At 39.3% G+C, this 21,068-nt stretch overlaps 1 protein-coding gene across 1 annotated transcript in view; it reads right to left on the reverse strand.

The window, feature by feature from the left end:
• CPED1 (cadherin like and PC-esterase domain containing 1) overlaps positions 1 to 21,068 on the reverse strand; it is a 276,366-nt gene that overhangs the window by 238,935 nt on the left and 16,363 nt on the right. The window contains exon 2 of the mRNA XM_023513225.1: positions 12,749 to 12,929. Coding sequence (XP_023368993.1) covers positions 12,749 to 12,929 — 181 coding nt within the window. The remainder of the gene's footprint in view (positions 1 to 12,748; positions 12,930 to 21,068) is intronic.

A 21,068-nucleotide genomic window follows, 5' to 3' on the forward strand; every position in this document is an offset into this window, starting at 1 on the left:
CATGGATAATATAACCCAGGCTAATGTTCTCTTTCACTGGATCCTCTTGCTTCTCTTTGGGGGCCTAGAAGTATCACTTGTGATAAATCATGTGTCTGTATTTTTGCCTTGATCCGACTGTCTCCCAGCAAGTCCAATGTGTCCTAAGACAGTTTAAACTCAGCTGCTTGTCCCTATCATTTTAAAATAAGATCATTGGCTTTGATTGCAAAGATTCAGCTAACACGTACTGAGACTGTGCTGGTCAATTCATAATTCATGGGTTTAGCATTGGGTAAATTTAATAATGAGGCTTTCTCCCCACTGTGGAAGCTGATTCATGATCTTGGGGAGGCAAATAAGGAATTTTTTGGCCCTTAACTACTTAAAATAGTAACCAGACAAAAGTTCCTTGTGCCTTTTTAAGAAATTCTATGCTGAAAACCAATAATAACCAAGTGACAAGCACAGTGATCCTCAGCACATGGCCCAGACTGGCAAATTAACATTACCTGGAAATTTGTTAGAAATACAAATTCTTAACCTACCTCCCCATTCTTTTTGTTAATTTCAGATTAACATGAGGGTATACACAATTAGGCTCCATTGTTTGCATTTGTGAAATCCAAGCTGCAGCAGTGTCCTTCCCCAGGGAGTGTGGCGTGTCCTTCCCCAGGGAGTGTGGCGTGTCCTTCCCCAGGGAATGTGGCGTGTCCTTCCCCAGGGAGTGTGGCGTGTCCTTCCCCAGGGAGTATGCCGCGTACCCGCACATTGTTCCCCTGGGCATCACATGTACTTACTGCCACCCCATTCTTACTGAATCAGATCAGATCTACTGTGAGTAGGACCCAGAAGTCTGTGACTTCCAAACCATCTCAATGTTTGCCAAGTTTGAAAATCAGCATCCTACAAATCAACAGATACTATGGTGGAGTTTTGCCAAAACTATATTTTTTAACAAAGATTCAGGCAGGGATTCCTTTTACTTTCTGATAATTACTAAATACAGAGCTAGCCAGAGACTCCCTCTGGAGTGGCCTCCTCTCCCCACATCCCTTAGTCACTTGTTCGGTCACTCTGATAAGGAGGTGGAATGCTAAACAAGATTTTTAAAATTCCAAGAGTTCCCTGCCCTACATGGAACATTTTGTTGCAGAAATGATGAATTCACACATGGCTTCATGTTTTTCCTGAGAGAAAGTGCTAAAATTAGTTATTATCATAATAATTTCTATTATTACTATTAACTTGGTGGTGATTATTATTAACTCTGTTCTTTGGAAACACGGGCTTGAGGAAATCGGAGGCAAGATCGCAGAGAGCCGTCCCCAGGGGCAGGGCAGTGAGTGCTGTTCCTCAGTTGGCTCTGCTCAGATGTAGCCCTCAGACGTTTCAGTTTGCTCGACCAAGCAACTTTTCCCTGTCACGATTACTAATTTTTCCCAAACCTCAAAGAAGAAAATGGCACTTGCGTACCTGAAGGAAAGACTCCACTGTTTTAGTGCATTTGTAAGTTTATTTTTTCAATCGCTTATGCATTTCATTGTGTATCTATTAGGTATATGCAAAATATTACCTTATGCGGGACAGCATATAAATAGGTGAATAAAACACTCCCTGCTTTAATATGTTAATAATACAAAAGAATAGATGAACACACAAAAATAATTTTAAAATGACATATAGCATAACCTGGGCATCAGAGATGCAAGAATATTGTATGATGAGGTCTTAGATAATTTGCTCACTATTTCTAGTTTGAGAGGAATTGATGGGGGAATCCAGATATTCATTTAAGAAATGACAGCAAGGGAGAGAATTGTAGGAAATAAAACCCGCCACAGCAATGCAAGGTAGAAAGTTTTGGAATGTGACCAGGCAAAGCGAGTAGGCCAATCACAGGAGTTCTCATCCCTGGCCAGACGTCAACATCCTTTGGAAGGCTCCTGTAAAAAACAATGGTGTCCCTGGCCATCTCCCTCCCACCAAATTTTGGGTCAATTTTCTAGAGTGTGGCCTGGGTCTTGGCTTTTTAAATGTTTAAGTTCCTTAAGTAATTGGATCACAGGGGCAAGCCTGAGAGGATGGCTATTGCCAGCATGAGGAGGTGTCTGACATCATGCCATAGGAAACACTGGATGACTGGCTAAGACATATGTGTCCCACCTCATAGGAAATATTAATAACAGGGGAGCATGGAATGGGGGGGTGGGGGGTGCTGTGACAGTACAAGGGAGAAACAAAGTGAGTGTAATGAAGGTGAAGCCCTGACAGGCCAGAGGCATAGCTCAGAGGGCTTGGTAATAGATGTGTGTCACGGCTGACGGACAGACAGGATGTGACAAATGAGCCTGAGAGGATGACAGAACATAGAACCTGAAGCAGAAACATGCCAGGCAAGAACAATAGATGCTGCTGGGGTGGCAGAATCACTTCTGTTTCTACGTGTCCAGGCAGCAGCACTCACAAATCAAAGCAGCTATCAGGTACCCGGAGAATCTAGACTCTTGAAATTGTGCCCATAGGAGCCAGGTTGGGGCAACATTATTAAGAAGTAAACCCCCCGCCAAGGGGATTATTGATTATGCAGAATAGAAAATATTTTGGTGGAGTATCAAGAGAGGAGGAAAATGATAACGAGGGATGAGTATCTTAGACAATGCCCATATTTAGAGGAAAGATACAAAGAAGGAGGAGTCAGAGGTGTGGCAGCTCTACTGAAATGAAAAGAGCAGAGGGCTTGGAAGAAAACTGCCAGCCTTCAGCCCCTGTGGTTTGTGCATTTCATCAAGTTTAGGAAACTCTGCCAGAGTAAGATCAAGGTAACTGAGAAACTGCCTCAGTGAAGGCACATGGGTGCTTACTTAATTCAGTCATTAACAAATGTATATGGCTTTGGAGAAACAGTGACATTCTACTCACACTCGAATCTACTCTTATACCCACGTACCAAAACTAATGCAACTATAAATATGGTGACTGGATTGGTTAACAAAAAGGAATCTCTTGGTAAAGTCTGAAGAGAGAATTTTAGGAGATGGGGAGGGGCAAACGTCTGATTGTAGAATGTTAACGGGAGAGAGATTGGTAAAGAGAAAAAAATATTCATTTTCCCTTAAATTTTTGTTTCCCCAATTGTACTTTGAACATCCGTGAAGAGATACTGTTAGGAAGAAGTTATTTCAGCTTAAAAAAAGAAGATGAAAAATTGTCAAGTGAAATATTAATATAACTTGGGGAAAGTCAAGTCCAATTGGGGGATGAGGGCTTCAATGATATTTATATTGAGAACAGAAAGTAAAAGTGGTACAAAAGCTAAAAGGGAGTGTTGGAAATATACTTCAATACTCCTAAACTCCTCTCAAATTGAGGAAAATGTCAAAAATATTTCAAGCAGCTAAATCTGATAATGCATTAGCACAGTAAACCCACTTTATCTGAAGTTCCCTGGCTCCCTTTTTAGTTAATCTACAAACACTGTCCTTTGAAAGGTCCCATATGAAGCAGTGTGTTTATCTTTCCTGGAGTCTCTCCTCAATCTAAACGTAATACGGATATTATTTGTTTTTACAAATTAAATCTACCATTCAAAGCACAGTTTCGTCTGTGGCAAAACCCAATAAAAACGTCTCATTTCTGCAAAAAAAGTCTTTTTCTGTTTTAAGAATATATAAAAAGAACAATGACTTAAAATAAATTACTTGTTAAATTTTTAATGTTGTGCCTTTCTTTAAAAATAAAAGTAAAAAAAAAAAAGCACATTTAACAAAACAGTTCAGAGAAAGTGTCTTCAAAGCTACATTAAACATTTCTTAGCTTTGGAATATTCAAATAGCCAATCTGGTTTCTATGAAACTGAAAAAGATCAAACAGAAAGAAGCCAGGCTTGAAGATGCAGTGCTAGGGATTTCAGCAAACATCTGGTTGCCATTTTCAATTGGAAGGACTCACCCACTTAAGGAAGCAGTTTAGTTTCTTTGGAGTAAAAACGAGACACTGGCTTTTTGTTCTCTTTGCACGGCGAAGGGTAAAGAAAACATCAGAATGGAGAGGTCACTCGAAGCTCAACTTTCATAAATAAAGTTTTTTCAAAAATTAAAGTAAATTGAACTCAAGTCCTTGTAGTATAAACAACTCAACTGAGTTAGGTTAAATAAACATTCCTTGAGCTCTGGCGTGCCAATTAAAGAGCGAATTCTGTTTGGCCATAAATGTATCAGTAATTCTATAAACACTGAGGAAAATAACAATAAAGCAGAGCACACAATTACTGTGTGTCATAATGTAATAAAATAGAATGGGGTGGACTTATAAGTTCCTTTGATTCAATTTCCTTTTTTTTCTCCCCAGTTTGATTAACTAAAGTACAGAAGCACTTCTGATACCCTCCAAAGCCTATTACTTGTATAATAAAAAACGCATGTCAAATGAGCACTGGGCAAAACACCCACAAAGAGAAACACACTGTGCCTTTTAAACGTGACCTTTCCTCTTTTGTCTTCCTGTTAAATGGTCATGGAGCATATTAAACTCAGGAAAGCAGCAGGGCGCTGGTGCGGGGCTGGAGGGGGGAAGGAAGGAGAAGAGGAGAAATTCGCTAGGCTTCCAGTTTGCCATTCTCAGCAGAAGCATCCGCTGTAAACACGCCCGCACTACTAACCAAAGAGAGCTCCGTCCAAATTCTCTCCAGACTGAGGCTTCTCCACTCCACCCAGCCAGACCCAGGCTGAAAGTAAAGACCAAAGAAAAACACCCTCCTGATGACAGAAATGCACATTTTTGTCCTGCTTCCTTTCATTTGTGTGAATGAGTCTCACATTGCATCAGAGAATTTACAGATGAAGGCCACTGTGGTGGCCATTGAACTCACTCCCCTATTCTACATAAAATATAGCAATACTTTCAGCAGCACCCCACACTCGCTTCTGTTCCAACTAAACTTCCCTTTGAAATGGGCTGTTTCATTGCCGAGCAACTCTGATGGATAAAAATGTCCACCCATAAATTGGTCCTAGTTATCCCTCTACAGTTACTAAAAATAAATATTGTATGAAAGCATCTCATAAGAAAATTTTGTTCAACTACTTGAAGGGTCTCCCAGAAACTTTCTTTACAATTGAATAATCTATTTTCTCATTCCTGCTGCAAATTCTAATTTCTGTTGCAACTGTAGAAATATACTCTCTTCTAGTATGTTATATATAATTCTCATTCAGTGATAAAATAGACACCGCATCAGAGTCTTTTGAAGTATGTATTACTTAGTCTCACCTCTGGGAGCAGGTTAAAATGTTTTGAAAAAATATCACTTCTCTATTCTATTACACCGTTCTATGAACTAAAACAATGATTCACTAACTAGTACAAGGATGAGATGAAAGAGAATGATTTGATGGTGTCTTTACCTTTTTCTTTGGAGAAGTATATGTTATAAAAATCCTTGGTAGTAAGATATATTTTTTCCAAAGCAAGGGATTGGGAAACCATAAGAGTGCCTATTTCACATTAAGCTAAGAAAATAACTAGAGAGCCCAACACAGAGGATGCAAATGAGAACTCAGTAATACACTGGAGTTCTGGATTTTTTTCTCCTTATCCTTTTCTATGTTCAAAGCAGCCAAAGTGATATGCTGACGTATATGTGATTTTTACTGGAGACTATCCTTAGGTATTACCATGTGTTACATTGCTCTATGGAGTATTAAACCTTCAGTGAATCGGTTATCTCCTCTCAGCAGAAGACCCTCAGGTCTGTGTCTCCTGTCCTCTCTGCTTCTTGAGTTTCTGCTGAATACATCCTTATAAAAAGTTCACAGCACCAAATCAACTACACTCATCTTCCCTTTCCCCAAACCAATAAACAGGCTGAGGAACACTGCTGAATGTGAGAGGATAGCCTTGGAATCAAGAGTAGAATTCTGAAAAAAAGGACACTGGGTTTTTCCCCAGCAGTCTCAAACCATTCAATGTATACAGTATCAGCATTATGTACTACTCTATTTATGATCACATTAGGGGACTAGATTTGAGTATAGGTAGAATATCAGTGTTCCTCTAAAATCATATAAAAATAAAAGTTTCATATATTAAATTTTATGGGGCTCAAATACATTGATGCACTGTTTTATCTTCATTTATTCATGCATTCAATAAATATTTATCATATGCCCCTACATGGAAGGTAAGTTTATATGTGATGAAGAGAAAAGATACGGCCCCTGATTGTAGAAGTTGACTGATATTTTTGATCTGAGGTTTTTCTAAAGGAAGAATCCAGACAAGTATGTGGCCAAGTTTCAGGAGGATGTACAGTGCAGACCTTTTAATGAGAACATGTAAGTTGAGGGACTCTGAGTTGAAGAACACACATCACATCAAGTTTTGTTTCATCCAAAATAACACACAGCAGCAGGACTCTTAGGCTCCTTCACATTCTAAATGCCTTTCTCTACATAAGAAACATCATATTCTTCTTTCTGTAACTGTTTTGCAATAGTAACAATATTATATCCCATTTGTGGGATACTTTGTATCATTCTCAAAACAATCAATTTGCAGATGTGAAAAGTGAGGCTTTACCCAAGGTCATAATAACCACTGAAGAGTAAAACCAGGGGCTCCAGGTTCTGTCTTACTTCAAAGCTTATAATTTTTAATTCCCAGATGCTACTATCCACACCCCTCATCCCAAGAAAGCAATTACTGTGGTTAAGCTCTTTTTACTAGTAATTTAAATCTCAACTTCCTTATAGCTTTTTTAAAATATAGATAAAGAAAAATGTGAAATATGTTTCCCATTACAGAGGTTAAGACTGATCAGCAGTAGACGCTTATTTTCCATATGAACTTTAGAAACAGCTTTTGGCAAGTAGCCACAATAAATAAACCTTCAAAATTAGACCAAATCTCCAGTGATACATTGATAGGTTAGACCTTTTTTAAAGTGCCAGTGAATGTAAATATGTAGATAGAAATCTATTAAATTATAAACAAGGAAGGAAATAGGTTTTTCCTTTTTTAATATATATTCTACAACATTAAGTAGTGATCTGTATCTCTTGCTCTATTAATTATATCTTTTAATAGTGTTTCCCAAGAACACACTCAGGTAAATTACAGTGTCCTTATTAGGAGAAAAAAAGCTCTGAAGCAGCATCATTTCAAATACCTTCTCTGGGACACAGTATATCAAGGTTACTATCAATACAAATACCAATAAATAGTATTTATCATGGTATTAACTCTAACCCTTCATAGAAATATCTACACCATATCATACTGTAATAGTACACATTTCCTTCATATTGTAAAGTGGCTCTATGAACCAAGATGAGACTCCGCTCAATTTGCAATACAAATATCGCTCTGACCTTTGACCCACTGCATACACTTAATACTCCTTTATTGTTTCAAATATACCAGCAGTCCCCAACCTTTTTGGCATCGCGGACTAGTTTCTTGGAAGACAATTTTCCATTACTGGGGATGGGGGGCAGGGTGTAGGGATGCTTCGATCACATTACATTTATTATGCACTTTATTTCTATCATTACCGTAATATATAATGAAATAATTATACACCTCACCATAGTGGAGAATCAGTGGGAGCTCTGAGCTTGTTCTTCTACAACTAGACAATCCCAGCGCCAGCATCACCACTTGAGCTCCAGCTGGGATCATCAGTGTCAGATTCTCACAAGGAGCTCACCGCCTAGATCCCGCGCATGTGCAGTTTACAGCAGGGGGCCGCTCCTGAGACAATCTAACACCACTGCTGAACTGGCAGGAGGCGCAGCTCAGAAGGTGGATGCGAATGACTGTGAGTGGCTGCAAATACACCTTGTGCTTGCTCACCCTCTGCTTTGTGGCCCCGGTTCCTGATGGGCCACAGAATGTGGCGTTGGGGACCACATCAATATACTACTTTGGGAAGAAGGGAAATTAGAGGCAGGAACCATAATGATCCTTTCTTCCTGAGAAAAAACCTTTTATTTTTTCTTTGTTCTAGGTGCTTGGAAGTTCCCAAACTAAATCTGAATTATGTTAGCTAAGAAGAATATCCAGTTTTTGCCCGAAATTTATAGAGTAAAATTTCTATAAGTAGACTACCGAAGGCACTGTAACAAACTGGCAATACATGGATGAGGTCAACATAAGGAACTAGGCCTACTGTACTGGTAGTACATGTGGCACATGTCTGGTCCATGAAGATTAGGTCAGCTTAAGGAGGTGGTCAAGGTAGGGAGGTGGTCAGTTATGGAGGTTCTACTGTATTTCCATTTTAGTTATTTTGTTACTATAGGTTGTATTGCAAATAGTCAATTCCTTTTTAAATGAAGTTTGGTACAAGTTAAAAAATGAAATATTCCAGGCCTAGAATTTAATCTTCAGCTTGGCATGGAATTGAGTTACTAGAATTAGTCTAGATACAAGGATCCACAAACTTTTTTCAATAAAATGCCTACTAATAAAAATTTTAGTCTTTAAATGCTATACTATCTCTGTTGCAACAAACTCTGCCTTTCTAGAACAAAAGCAGCCAAAGGCCATACAAATAAAAATGAGTGTGGCTGTGTTCCAATAAAACTTTATTTACAAAAATAGGAAGTGAGCTAAACTTGGCCAGTGGGCTACAGTTTGCGAGGTCCTAGGAAGAAAATCACTATGGTCTTTTACTTTCTATGTTTCTTCAAAAATTTTCTATATAAAACTTCACTCCTACAAAAAAAAAAAAGTACAATTTGAAACTATCAGACTAACTCCAATTCTGTAACATTCATTTCAAGACTGAATTTTGTTTTTCACACAAATTAAAGTATATAAAATTTTGCACATGTAAGATGTGTTCAGAAACTGACAGAAAATTGCCAAATATGCACTACTCTTCAATTATACATAAATAATTCTTACCCAGTGACAAAGATCTATTCGGAGTCAGACTCCCTTTGACCACACAGTCTTGGATGTCTCCATGAAAGCAGGCTAAAATTTTTGGAAAACATTTATTCTCCTTTCGGCTGCTATAACTGAAGTACTGACTTACTGAATATCACATACGTGATAGGAAAGAATATTTGGATGGTGCTTCTCCCTTTTCCTTTAGAGAATTATATGTTCTCACAAACACAGAGACATAGGTATATTTTTCTAAAACAAGGGATTGGAACACCATAAAAGTGTATGTTTTCATTCTGCTACATGTTTTAGACCTAAATTTGTAAATCCACTTGTCTCATACTGTTCTCAAAGTCAATATAAAGATGAAATGCCAGTTGTAAATGCCTACACAGTTAAATCATAAATAGTGCAAGCAGAATTTTGTAGCATTTTATTCCCAGTATTAACTCTAAAAATTGCCACTCTATGAATCAAAACTATATCCCTCAGAACAGTCTTTCCCAAACCGGGTAATACCAAAGAATTGCTTGTGTCTATTTTTAATATGTAAAATTCTAGACCTCATTCCCAGACTATTGAATGATATAAAGGCCATGACTTTGTCTCCTCCCAGGACTCTGATGAGGCTGGACAAGGTGATTAAAACCACATACTGCTCTGAAATAAATATTATTACTGCCTTTAACAGATAAGAGAACCAGGGCTCAGAAAACATAACTTGCTTAAGCGCCTAAATTCATAGCCCTGTGGTCTTTCCCAGAAGAGCCATCACCTTCTACTATGTCACTAGAATGCAATTAATGGGGTGGGACGAGACATAACACCCATATTCTAACTTAGGACTTGAGATTGCTTTTCCTTTAATAAACGTTTAATTAATTGGTGTTAGGAAAATTACATCAAAAACAAAGCCCCAAAGTTGCTCTACCAGTATAGGTTATCTTTAAGAGTTGAATATTGCTTGTCTGATCTATGGATCTTTTAATTTTTCTAATTTTTATCCTTTTCTGCCTTCAAAGAGTTACAAAAGAACAAGAAGTGGTTCTAAGCTAGAAGTGGCTCTACGCACAAAAAGAGGAAAGCAGAATCTATGGGCTAAGCCAGGAGAGGAGAGGACAGCAGGTGAAGTGCACAGGTGGAACAGGGAAAATGTATTTCATGTGCACAGCCCTCTGACCTGGAATGCATTTTATCAATGTGTCAAATCTGCACCTAGGTGTTCAGTAACATTTGTGGGAGTGTGTATTTTGTTTCTTATGTAATATTTTCCAATTACAGGTCAGCAAAGAACTAATAATGGTACATGGAAGTTGCAATGACAAAATGAGTAGGTCTCCAGATCATCTTGAATTATTGCCCCTCCCCCACACTTCTCAACTTGGGAAGTTGACGTTTAAATGTGCCAGTACAGTTTCATGTTCTGCTGGCTGATGCCCACACAGTCAAATAGCCGTGAGGTGAAGATGTGAAGCTAAACTAAACAAATTCTATAAGAATCACCACTCTAGAAAAAAAAAATTTATAAGCAAGTACCTCAGTTCAGATGTCATTTGTAGGTTAAATCTGTGGCCCTGGCACATAAGCGGTAATTAAAAGCGGCCTTTTTTATATGATAAATAATCAGGAAAATGTTAGATGTACAGTTACAACTTTTTTTATTTCAAGTGTTCGGAGCACACTGCACTCACAGCGAAAACAACAAAAACAAACGAAAAGCCAAAAATCACTTTTTCATAGTCATGAAATTGTCAAGCTTTCCTGAGGCCTATCCAGGAATAATACATTACTATGCAGAATAAAAGGAAAGAATGCCAAGAAAGAGTTAGGAAGTAGAGGTTTTAAAAGCTGTGGGAATGTGAGGAAAAAGAACTCTATTAGTATTTCCTCTGACAAACTTTGGTGACACCATATAGTTCTCTTGTGCCACTTGGCCCAGCAGCTCCTCTGGCTGCCGGATTCCATTACCTTCAGGTTGTCCCCACACATCTTTAATATTTGGAAGCTGCAGAGTAATTCCTCCTTTTCCTGTAAAACTGACCCAAGGATATCAAGGGAGAGAGGAGATATAATTCATTGAGCCGGATAAGGTTAAAAATGGATGGTGAATTCATGTTGAAATGTACACATAATCCGTGTTGTGCCCATAGAAAGTCAGTAGCAGCACCAAGGAGGTGGGAGAATTTAGGAATTTTAGAAAATAGTGGCACATGGGCCACTTAGCACGACTCTGGGAGCTGCTCAGACAGCAGCATGCAGTGGTTACACAATCAGGGATGGTAGGAAATATTCTATGGGATGAGAAAGCAACTGAACATCTTATATCTTATCTTGAAACTAAAAACTATTCTATGAAATAGGTTTCTGAATAACATTTAAGGGTGTTCCAGAACTTTAGGCTGGTCCCTGTTTATACAGCTAACACCAACAAAATTAAAAGGGTTGCAAAGTTTGTCTTCAGCTCTCCAGAATATTCCAGAGCTTTCCTAGTTGCTATTACTTTTCTTATTGGTTTCCAGAAGCTTTAGATATTCGTAGTACTCCTGGAGGGCAGGAATGAGTAAATGGAGTAATAGTCACCCACCTTCATGGCCCAGACTGCATATCTTAAGACCTTCATTTTTCTCATCAAAGCAGATCTTCTTGGGCTCTGTTCTCTCAGAGCTTTGGTAAGGAAGTAGCTTACAATTTCAATGCCAATGTGATAAAAAGTGATCATGACCAAATTACTCTGCAAGACTTCTCAGAAACATCTTCCCAACTTGCTTCCACCCACCAGCACCAACCAGCCAGGGGACCCGGCTGCGGAAGTGCTATAATGATGGTAAGATTGTTTTAAAAACAGTTGTGGTACTGAAATCTGACTATCCTCCCCCAAAGCAAACCATGACTGAGAGCAGCAGTTCCAGTCAAATTGCTTCTCCCCATCCTCTTTGAATAAATAGAAAAATAGGTATATTGTATAACCATGAAGAGAAAAATCTGATCTGTTTGCACTGAGTGAGTTTGCACTGAGCCACATCACTGTAGCTCTCATAATGATCCAGGCAGGACAAGGGACCAGAGCAGGAGAATGTGGTTGCAAAAGGCAGAGCAGAGAAAGTGAGGGTTAAGGTGGAAACACAGGTGTCACCATCCATTCTGCACTTGTATCAGACGTACGTCCACAGTGAGTCACTTCACCCCTTGAAGCCTCAGTTTCCTCTTCTGGAAGCTATTTTTTAAGCTTAGGGTACGCAACTGGCTACCGTGACTGGAGTCATGAACACAGACTATTACATGGAATCTGCCACGTGGTTAGTTGCTCAAGAGATGTCAATTCTTATTGCCCTTTTTGACCCTCATCACCTACTCAACTTTATTCTCAAATAACTTGTTTAAAAACTCATCTCTTATTTTCCTCTTCAAATGACAGAAATAAAAGTACGTGACAAGTAATGGTAGACTGATAAGTGCCCATACTTCTTTCATATTTAGAACCAACCTGTGAATCACATTTAAGTTGGTTTCTGGAAACAATTTCAGCACATTCTACTTGCAGTCAGATGAAGTGGCAATTTTCTTAAAATATGGAGCCGTTTGGGTTTGGGCAGAACATGTATTCAGGCTCATAAACATAAACATTTTTTATGTAGCATTTAAACATGAACTATGCAACTTCAAATTGCTACAGAAATATAAACAAAATAATTTCAGGGAAAAAAGAGATAAAGCTAAAGAAAAATTGAAAAGAAGTAAAAAAAGAAAAAGGAGCGGAGTTTTCCAGGGTATGAGAAAAAATGGGTTTTGTTTTAGAGGAGACAGTAGTAAGTACTGGAAATAGTCTAACATTGTATGTCAAGTGACTTTGGTATTTACTTCTTATCATTCTGACCTTGTTCCAGCAGCCCCAGCCCAAGGCCAGCATCCAGCCTTTCTTCAGCGATGACAACTGTATAGTGATGTCCCCTGAGAATGCGCTGGTAGAGCTGAAGCTCTGTTTTGCTGTTTGAAGGCCTGTAGAGGACAGCTCTTCGGCCATCCCCACCAAAGTGTGTCTCCATTGCTTCCTCCATCTGAGAAAAGAAAGAAGGCATACGAATTCAACATGAAAACTAGTACCTTTCCCGTGGAGGACATCATTAATGCAAATAAAGGGCCATTCAGAAATTTAGTCTTTAAGTTTATCTCTAGAAATGAAAGAGTCTCCAAAAGGCTGGCAAGGACAAAGATGACCTCGTGTGCAAGAACTGAAGGAGAACTGAATTGTGCTCACTATTACAGGAAGATGAACATTTTAGCCATGTACATATAGAGCTCCTTGGAGGAATACTGCTGCATAGAAATATAGAGCTCAGTTCTACCTGGAAATATAAATTAACAGCCATGCCTTTCGTCTGCATTGTGCTTTTATAAAGTAGTTCCCACTGCATTATTTTCTAATATCTCTTTTAGAAAAACATAGGAGAGGAAACAGACACAGAGAGGGTGGTGGGCTTTGTGTGAGAAGGACGTGGTTGAGAAAGGGTAGAGACGAACGCAGTCTTGAAGCACTTTGGAGATATGCGATGCTTCAGTTTCTCTCAATTAGCGCTTCTCAAACCTTGAGTGAGGCAGGATTGGTGAGGAAAGGAGCATTACTGAAGTCTTAAAATTCTTGTTTATAGAACGAGTATTATAATTCTAATAGTTGATTGCTCGCCCATGTAAATATTCCTCTTTCTCACAATGGTGATTGAAATTCCATTAGTAAAAGGAATTTTTGAGTTGACTTGTAGAAAGAAGGCTGAAATGTAAATACATTATGAGGCTTTTTGGAAGATACTGGTTGTTTTTTTGAAAACTTGAGATTAAATCCTGATAAAGTTAAGATACTTCATATTACTAGGAGTGATGAGCCTGGATGGTGGTCAGAGCAAAAGAGGGAAGAGGCTGAGGAAGAAGAGCCAGAAGAGGTGGTGGGAGATGAGGCAAAATTGGTAAATAACAACAACAATAAAATTAGGAATCCACATGACTCTTAAAGGCATCGCTGAATCAACCTGTCAATTTTATGAATCTAAATTGCAGTATTTCTCCTATTGTGAATACCATGTTTTGTTTTGTTTTGTTTTGTTTTTCAGTACTTAAATGCCTTAACTATTGCCCTGACTGATAGAATGAATTCTGTATCTTTATAAGGAACACAGGGCTATTCAAACTTAGACCCTGTCCTCCTCCTCTGGTCACATCCACCTCTTAATCATCTCCATTCCTGACCTCCAACCTGCTCCTTCACACACCACCATGCCTTCTACTTGCAATCCCTACCTCTCTCTGTTCATTCATGCATCATTCCTCAATATTCAAGCATTATTCCTTCTGGAAGATTTTATTTGAAATCCTACTTCCATTAGCATTCATGCCAGCCCTACTCAACAGTCAGGCCTACATTATTCATATATCTCCATGTCTATCTCAGTACGTGGGTCCACATGGGAGATGCTTAATAAGTAAATATATTCAGTAAATTAATAAATCATAGTGGTCAATAAAAACTCTGAAGATTTATGTATGGAAAAAAAGAAGAAACAGATTTAGACTGCAAACCCTTTGAAGCCAGGGTCCATATCGTATTTTTGACGGCACACACAGCGTTACTATAAACAAAGCCTAGCGTGGTGTAGGAGGGCACAAACCCTTGACCCAAACTACTGGGTTCAAATAGACTGGCTAACAAATCCACCGGCACTATTTGGGTAACCTTGGACAACACCTTCCTCCTAAGACTGCTATGTGAATTAGAAAGTTAATATTTATAAAGTGCTTAGAACCAAGCCTGCCACATAGGACACACTATATAAGTGCTTTTTAAATAATAATACATCATAAAGAGCAATGAGTCAGGAAAATTGTTTTGGAATTTGACCTCTGCCTAACACATGTTATCATAGGTGCTTACCAAATGTTCATGAATATAAGAGAGAGGACTAGAACATCAGTTAATAATACTTTCTGTATGTGATACTTTGGGAGAACATGATTGAGTAGATCTTTCCCCTTGTTAAGGGATATTGCATTTTTATTGATGAGAAAACTATTTAAACTCAAGAGTTTAATTGCAAATTGAGACATGATTCCCCCCAAAGGTTGTAATTGTTGGTAATGCTAAACTCATAAGGAGTGTTTGGAACCGAATATAGGTTGAACCTTTGGACATGGGGATTAGAGGAAGCTGAGTAGCCTGTAGAAGGCCAAAGTAAACAAACAGACATCCAGGTGAAAGGAGAAGACAGATGCTTCCAAATATATCAGAGTCATGCAAGCCAAACACACCGTATCCACAATTCCCACCTCACATTATTTTCTTTTGTAATCATGGATGCTTCTCTCTATGATAGCTGGCTCAAGTTCAGCAGGGATTTCGCACGAGTAGGGCATATTTTTAAACTATACGTTATTTTTATTTTGAAAATATCACCCCACCCTTTCCCCCAATGAAGATCAGATTAAGCAAGAGCAGTGTTACTTTTACTAGTATACCTTACATGACATATATTTTAAACACAGTGTAATTACTGGCCACATTTTCTAATACCTTCCAATAACATAATCTAAAATTTTACCACTCATCTCAGACTATGAAGAATACATGGGAAATGAGCTGGACGGTAAAATTATGTTAGATTATCCTGTGGTACAGACTGCTGCTGTCCCTGTAATATTTATAACACCCTGTATCAGCATGGCCCAATACCAAAAGACCAGAACAGCTTTAGCCAGTCCGACAACAGGTGCATACACTGTGTATGTGAAATGAAAACTATGTGAACAATCATGTCAATCCCACCAGCAAGTTCAGAATTATCAAATGCCAACAGCAGCACTGTTGGAAATAAGAGCTCCTGATTACTCCTATGGTTTCTAAGATAATATTCACAGTGAAGGAATACATTTAACTTGTCCACCACTACAATGTAAGACTTACAATCCTGCTGACCAGAATGGGGAAAAGAATGAGTGTGACTGGATATTAATACTATGCACTCTGAATCACTTGCCTCTTGCCTCTTGAGAGATATACAAAATGTTTCCTCAGAAATCACTTTGCTAGACCCCCTGACAGTTGTTTTATAACTGGGTACCTATTATTTTTCTTGGAAAAACATCAAAATCTAAAATCTTGATACCATCTCAAAGTAAAGGACAAAATGTTATAATAAACTACCTGGGAGCATTTGATGAAGCAACGTAGAGTGAAGGATTGAGAATCGAAAATCTGGAATTGAATTCCAGCTTTGTCTCTTGCTTGCTTCATCCACTGGGGCAAATGATTTAATCTGTCCAGATCATATTTCTCATATATATAGTTGAAATAAAAAATCCTGCCTCATGAGGTCATATTGGGAATTAAATGAATTGTCAATATGAAAGTGACCAACAGTGTCCACGCCAATAAATGATGTTAAGTATATATGAATAAAATCGAATTATATTAAATGTTAATATATTATAGAATGATGTACATATTTATGTAATATATTACATTGTGACTCTAGATTTATATTAGGAATTCTATAAGCTTTTCAAATAATATGGTTTGAGCTCTGCAATAAAAAGCACGTTTGCAATAAAATATGCTTCTACAGGTGTCTGATATATGTTCCCAGTGAGACTCATCACTTAATACACAAAGATAATTCATTTACTTACTATGTTTATTGTCTATCTCTTCACACCAGAATATAAGCTAAATGAAAACCTATCTTTTTGCCTGTTTTGTTCACTTTTGTTTTCCCAGACTAAAAATAGTACTTGGCATATAGGAGATGCATAATCAATATTTTTTGAACGAATGAATGAATGAATGCAAACATCTTTTTCTTCAATATGTAAAGAGTCTTTGTTATACATACTACCATGGAAGACTGGAAATAGAAAGTGGTTAAAATTTGTATTAGGAAATGTATGTCGATAGAATTGTGAATAGGAACAGAATTGATAAAAATACAGTTAAATAATGGAGCGAAATGATGCATTTACAGTAAAGAACTGAATAAAGAGCCACATTATAAAAAGTACTGGACTTCTCAGTTATTTATACTGTTAAAAAGTCTTCACCAAACTTATCCCAAAACGAGGAAATACAGCTCTTTAAAATACAGTAGAGATAAAAATAAAACTTGTTTTTTTCACATGACAGAAACTTTTTTCTGGATTTATGAAAATAGCCATGTATTTATGACATTTTTTGATGCTCAAAAACAAATCATACAGTAGACTGCAGAGGTGTATCACACACGACTAAACGTTAAATTGCCTCCCTGGTCCACATTTTTGGCATTTTAGAAATATGACAGAGTCTATCATAGAGAATTATGTTTTCATTTTTTTCTCTGAAAGAATAAAATATAGATTATTTTTCCCATCAGAGGAAGGCACTTATTTTAGGACATGTAAAAAATAAAGTGGAAGTTTCCTAGGGTACATAACATACACATTTTCTATTTAAAAATCATATAATTCCAGCATAGCTTGGGGACCACAAATTCCTGGACATGCAAGCAGAGCCTGGGAAAAATGTGTCTCCCTAAGTCAAGCTTTGGTGAATTTCCATTTGCATCTTCCAGCCGATTCAGCTGAATCGCAAGCCCATGATGGATGGAATGGCCACACATTTCTTACTGAGCATCTTTTGACTGTTCCCAAACTGTACCCTGGGGCTATCCCAGCCCTCAACATCCAGTGATAGGCAAGTTGGCTCATTTGTGGCTCTATGGAAATTCTGAACAAATAATACAGAAACAAAAGCAATAAAGTTTCAATATCAAATTTGTATCTTCAATAGAGATTTTATGAAATACCACCGACTTAAACAAGCATTGCCAAAACCCATCATCTCCTATTCCTCAACCCAATTTTACCATTGGGATTCTTCACAATTCATAATTTCATTTTACTGTATTTGTTTAGTATCTGCCTCTCCTTCTGATCTATTCCACGAAGGCCTAGCTTTGTCTGGTTTGGCCATGACTGCCTATGTAGCTTACTGCCAGGTTCTATGTAAGAGAGAATGGATGAATGACTGAGCAAACAAACACCTGATGCATAATGTGAGTTCATTATTTGTAAAAGCATGCATGCCCTTTAATCATCTACTCACTATCAGGTGAAAAAAATCCACTAGAAAGTCTCACTGGACACACCAGTATCTGCATCTCGAATAGTAAAATACCTATGACCTCTTCAACTTAATGCTTCTCTCCTCCACTTCATTTCAGCCACCCACTCCAATGACCATCCCTTGAACTATATGGTTCCCAAAATAGCCCCTCCTCTGAAATTATAAAATGAGATATTTTTTATTCTCTGATCTAACTTTTAAGTATTTTTCTGCTCTTCTCATTCCCCATATGTCAATTCCTCAATCGCTAGTCTTTTCCCAATCCAAACTTTCCACTACCACCTTTCCCCCTCACCTTCTCTCTCTGTAGCTCAGATTTCCTGGGCCAATGCTCCAAGCACTCTCTGTCCAATACGTAAACTCTCTTGGACCACTGTCCTTCCATCACATCCTCATAGCAAAACATCGAACAGGTAAGATCTGTCCTTCCATCGCATCCTCATAGCAGAAAATATCAAACATGAACAAGACAGACGGGCCTCTTCCTTCACGGTACTAGAAGTGCATCAAGGAGGACACATGTAGTTGTAATGTATGATGGTAAGCCAGGCTGATCAAGAGGGATAGGACGCTGTGGAAACCCTGAGTTGGGAGAGCTGAGGAGGGTCTCAGCAGACTGACTATCCGTCCTCCACCTGGGTTGGAGTTGCTGACAGCCACGAAGGAAAAGTCCCCAGTGGACAGATTCTGGCTGGCTAACTCAATTTAGCCTCTGTATCCTGGCTCTTTCTCATTATCTATTTTTTCATTAATTCATTTGCCTACTTAATTTGTTTTGAGCATTTTCTATGGGACAGGCAAAGATCTAGCCTCTGGGAATACAACAGTGAAGAACCTTGGAAAAATTCTAGCCCTCACTGAGCTTACTGTTCAGCAAGAGAGCAGTAAGCAACTAAAGAAATCACACAACATAATCTCCCTCGGAGATAAGGGTTCTGTGAAAGAATACCCAGGAAATCTTGTAGATGGTGTGGTGCTATCACTGGCCTATATTGGGAGTGTTGTGTATAAAAGAAAAGAAAGAGAGAAGAAAAATAATTCTTCAAGGCAGGGAAAAGATAAGAAGAGAAATGAAATCAAGTAGTCCTTGCAGCCTAGAACCATGGATACTTTTTATTGTGAGTGACCAATGGACTCAGGCAATGAGAAATGACTAACCAACGATGATAAAAATGGAGCCATATGACATTAATTATCATTTTGTTAGGTAGCGAGTAGGAAACCTAAGCCCGGTGAGTAGCTGATAATGTAAAAGTTGACAACTCTATGCTGGTCTTTACTGGCAGGTCCAACTTTGCTGAACTTGGATTTCTTTTCATAAAAGCCATAGGAGGAAGGGGGCAAATAAGGAAAACTGCATTAAGTATAAAAAAAGCATGTTTTTCTTATTTTATTTTCTGGCTCGATGGGCACTCTGATAGTTTCAGAAGTTTAGTTTAGCTACCTAAACCACAGTATTTCCTAATAACTATAAGCCATCCCTCCCATAATGCAGAAAAGAGGTTTTTTAAAAAAAAATGAAAGCAGCGCCAGTAACCCGAGTGACCAAGCCACAAAAGGGAAGCCTCAGACCTCTCCTGGGGCATCTAACCACCTACAGGGGAAGGCTGGAAGGGAGAGCCCTGTGAGGGTCTGAGCAGGCGGTCCGCACTCGGGAGCCTGCTGTGGTGTCGGGGGAGCGACAGGACACCCCGATCACGGTGCGCAGAGCTCACCGAGGAAGGTGTGGAGGGTGAGAACGTTCCAGGGAAATATACGGGGAGAAAAGTTCAGGAGGAAGGATGTGCTGTGTGGACATGGCCTACCCAGACAGGGGCTGTGAGCCTGGCACATGTCCAAGAGGGGCGGGCTCAGAAGAGGGGACAGGAGGAAAAGCGGCCAGCCCAGGCCGGAAAATAATGGTGACGCCAAGTCACCTCTGTCCTCGGGAACACCCGAAATGCTAGTTCGTCAGAGATGTACCACAATTTTTACTTATCAGCAAAGGCTTAGCGTCACATCTGTGTAACACGAAGCACACCGCCCGGGGGTAACTCTGAGGACGTCCAGGTCCCCCCTGTGACTGATGCCCATTCTCCGCTCAAAACTGCTGAACCACACAGTGTCTTCCTGAAAAGGTGTACAATATGGAGCTTGAGTGACCGAAAGAAGAAGAGGAGAGAAGAGGATGGAGGAAAAGGAAATTTCGGACAAAAAGGAGAAACCGCAGACAGAACAGCTCCGGGGAACGCGCCGTCCTGCCGGGCAGCGCCGGGCTCCGCGCTCCGCCTTCCTTCCCCAGGCTGGCCCGCACACATGCAACAAAAGCGGGGAGGCAGGGAGAAATTAAACACCAAACTACCACACAGAACAGCTATTTCTCCTCCAGTGCGTGGCCAGGGTCCCCAGCTGTGACTGCGCGCCTCCTCGCCTGGCCCTAGTCGCTGGCCACCACTCTCCACCTCCTCCGGAAGGCTCCTCTGATTTCAATCAACCTGAAACGACCTACAGTACTTCCCTTCTCAGGACTTCCCAGATTTTTCTTTTCCTCCACTCTAACTGTATTTAAAAGTCACATAAAGCATCTCTTTTAGTCTCCTCTGGAGACTTTTCCTCCGACCACTTCAAGACTCCTGTCTTTGACAGGCTGCCCACAGGCACAGCTGTGGCTTGTCAGTTTACTGTTGACTGTAACCTCACAGACTCCACAAAGACCCGGCCGGGATTATGAACACAGAGGCAGAGCTGAGAGACGGTCCTGATCGTTACTTTCCACTTATCTTTAAGAATAAGATAAAGCTTGAAATGAGCAGATGAGGAGAGAGTGAGGTTTGCTCTTTCTCTACTTATTTGGTGTCACTCTCTGTGTTGAAGCAAATGAAAACCACTTCCAAACACCCCTCTTCAGTCTCTTCTCCTTCCCTCTTTCTCTACAATCTTCCCTCTTCCCTCTTTCTGGGGCGCTCACTCACAGGAGGAAGAAGTTAATTCCTTCTCCTCTTCAAGCCCTGATCTTTTGCGGGGTTAGAGTAAACGTCCTCCAGCTGCCTCTTTGAGGTTCCTTATTGCTCTC

This window comes from Otolemur garnettii, unplaced genomic scaffold (genome assembly GCF_000181295.1).
Source record: "Otolemur garnettii isolate 467f Iridium unplaced genomic scaffold, OtoGar3 scaffold00037, whole genome shotgun sequence".
Taxonomy (NCBI): Eukaryota; Metazoa; Chordata; class Mammalia; order Primates; family Galagidae; genus Otolemur; species Otolemur garnettii.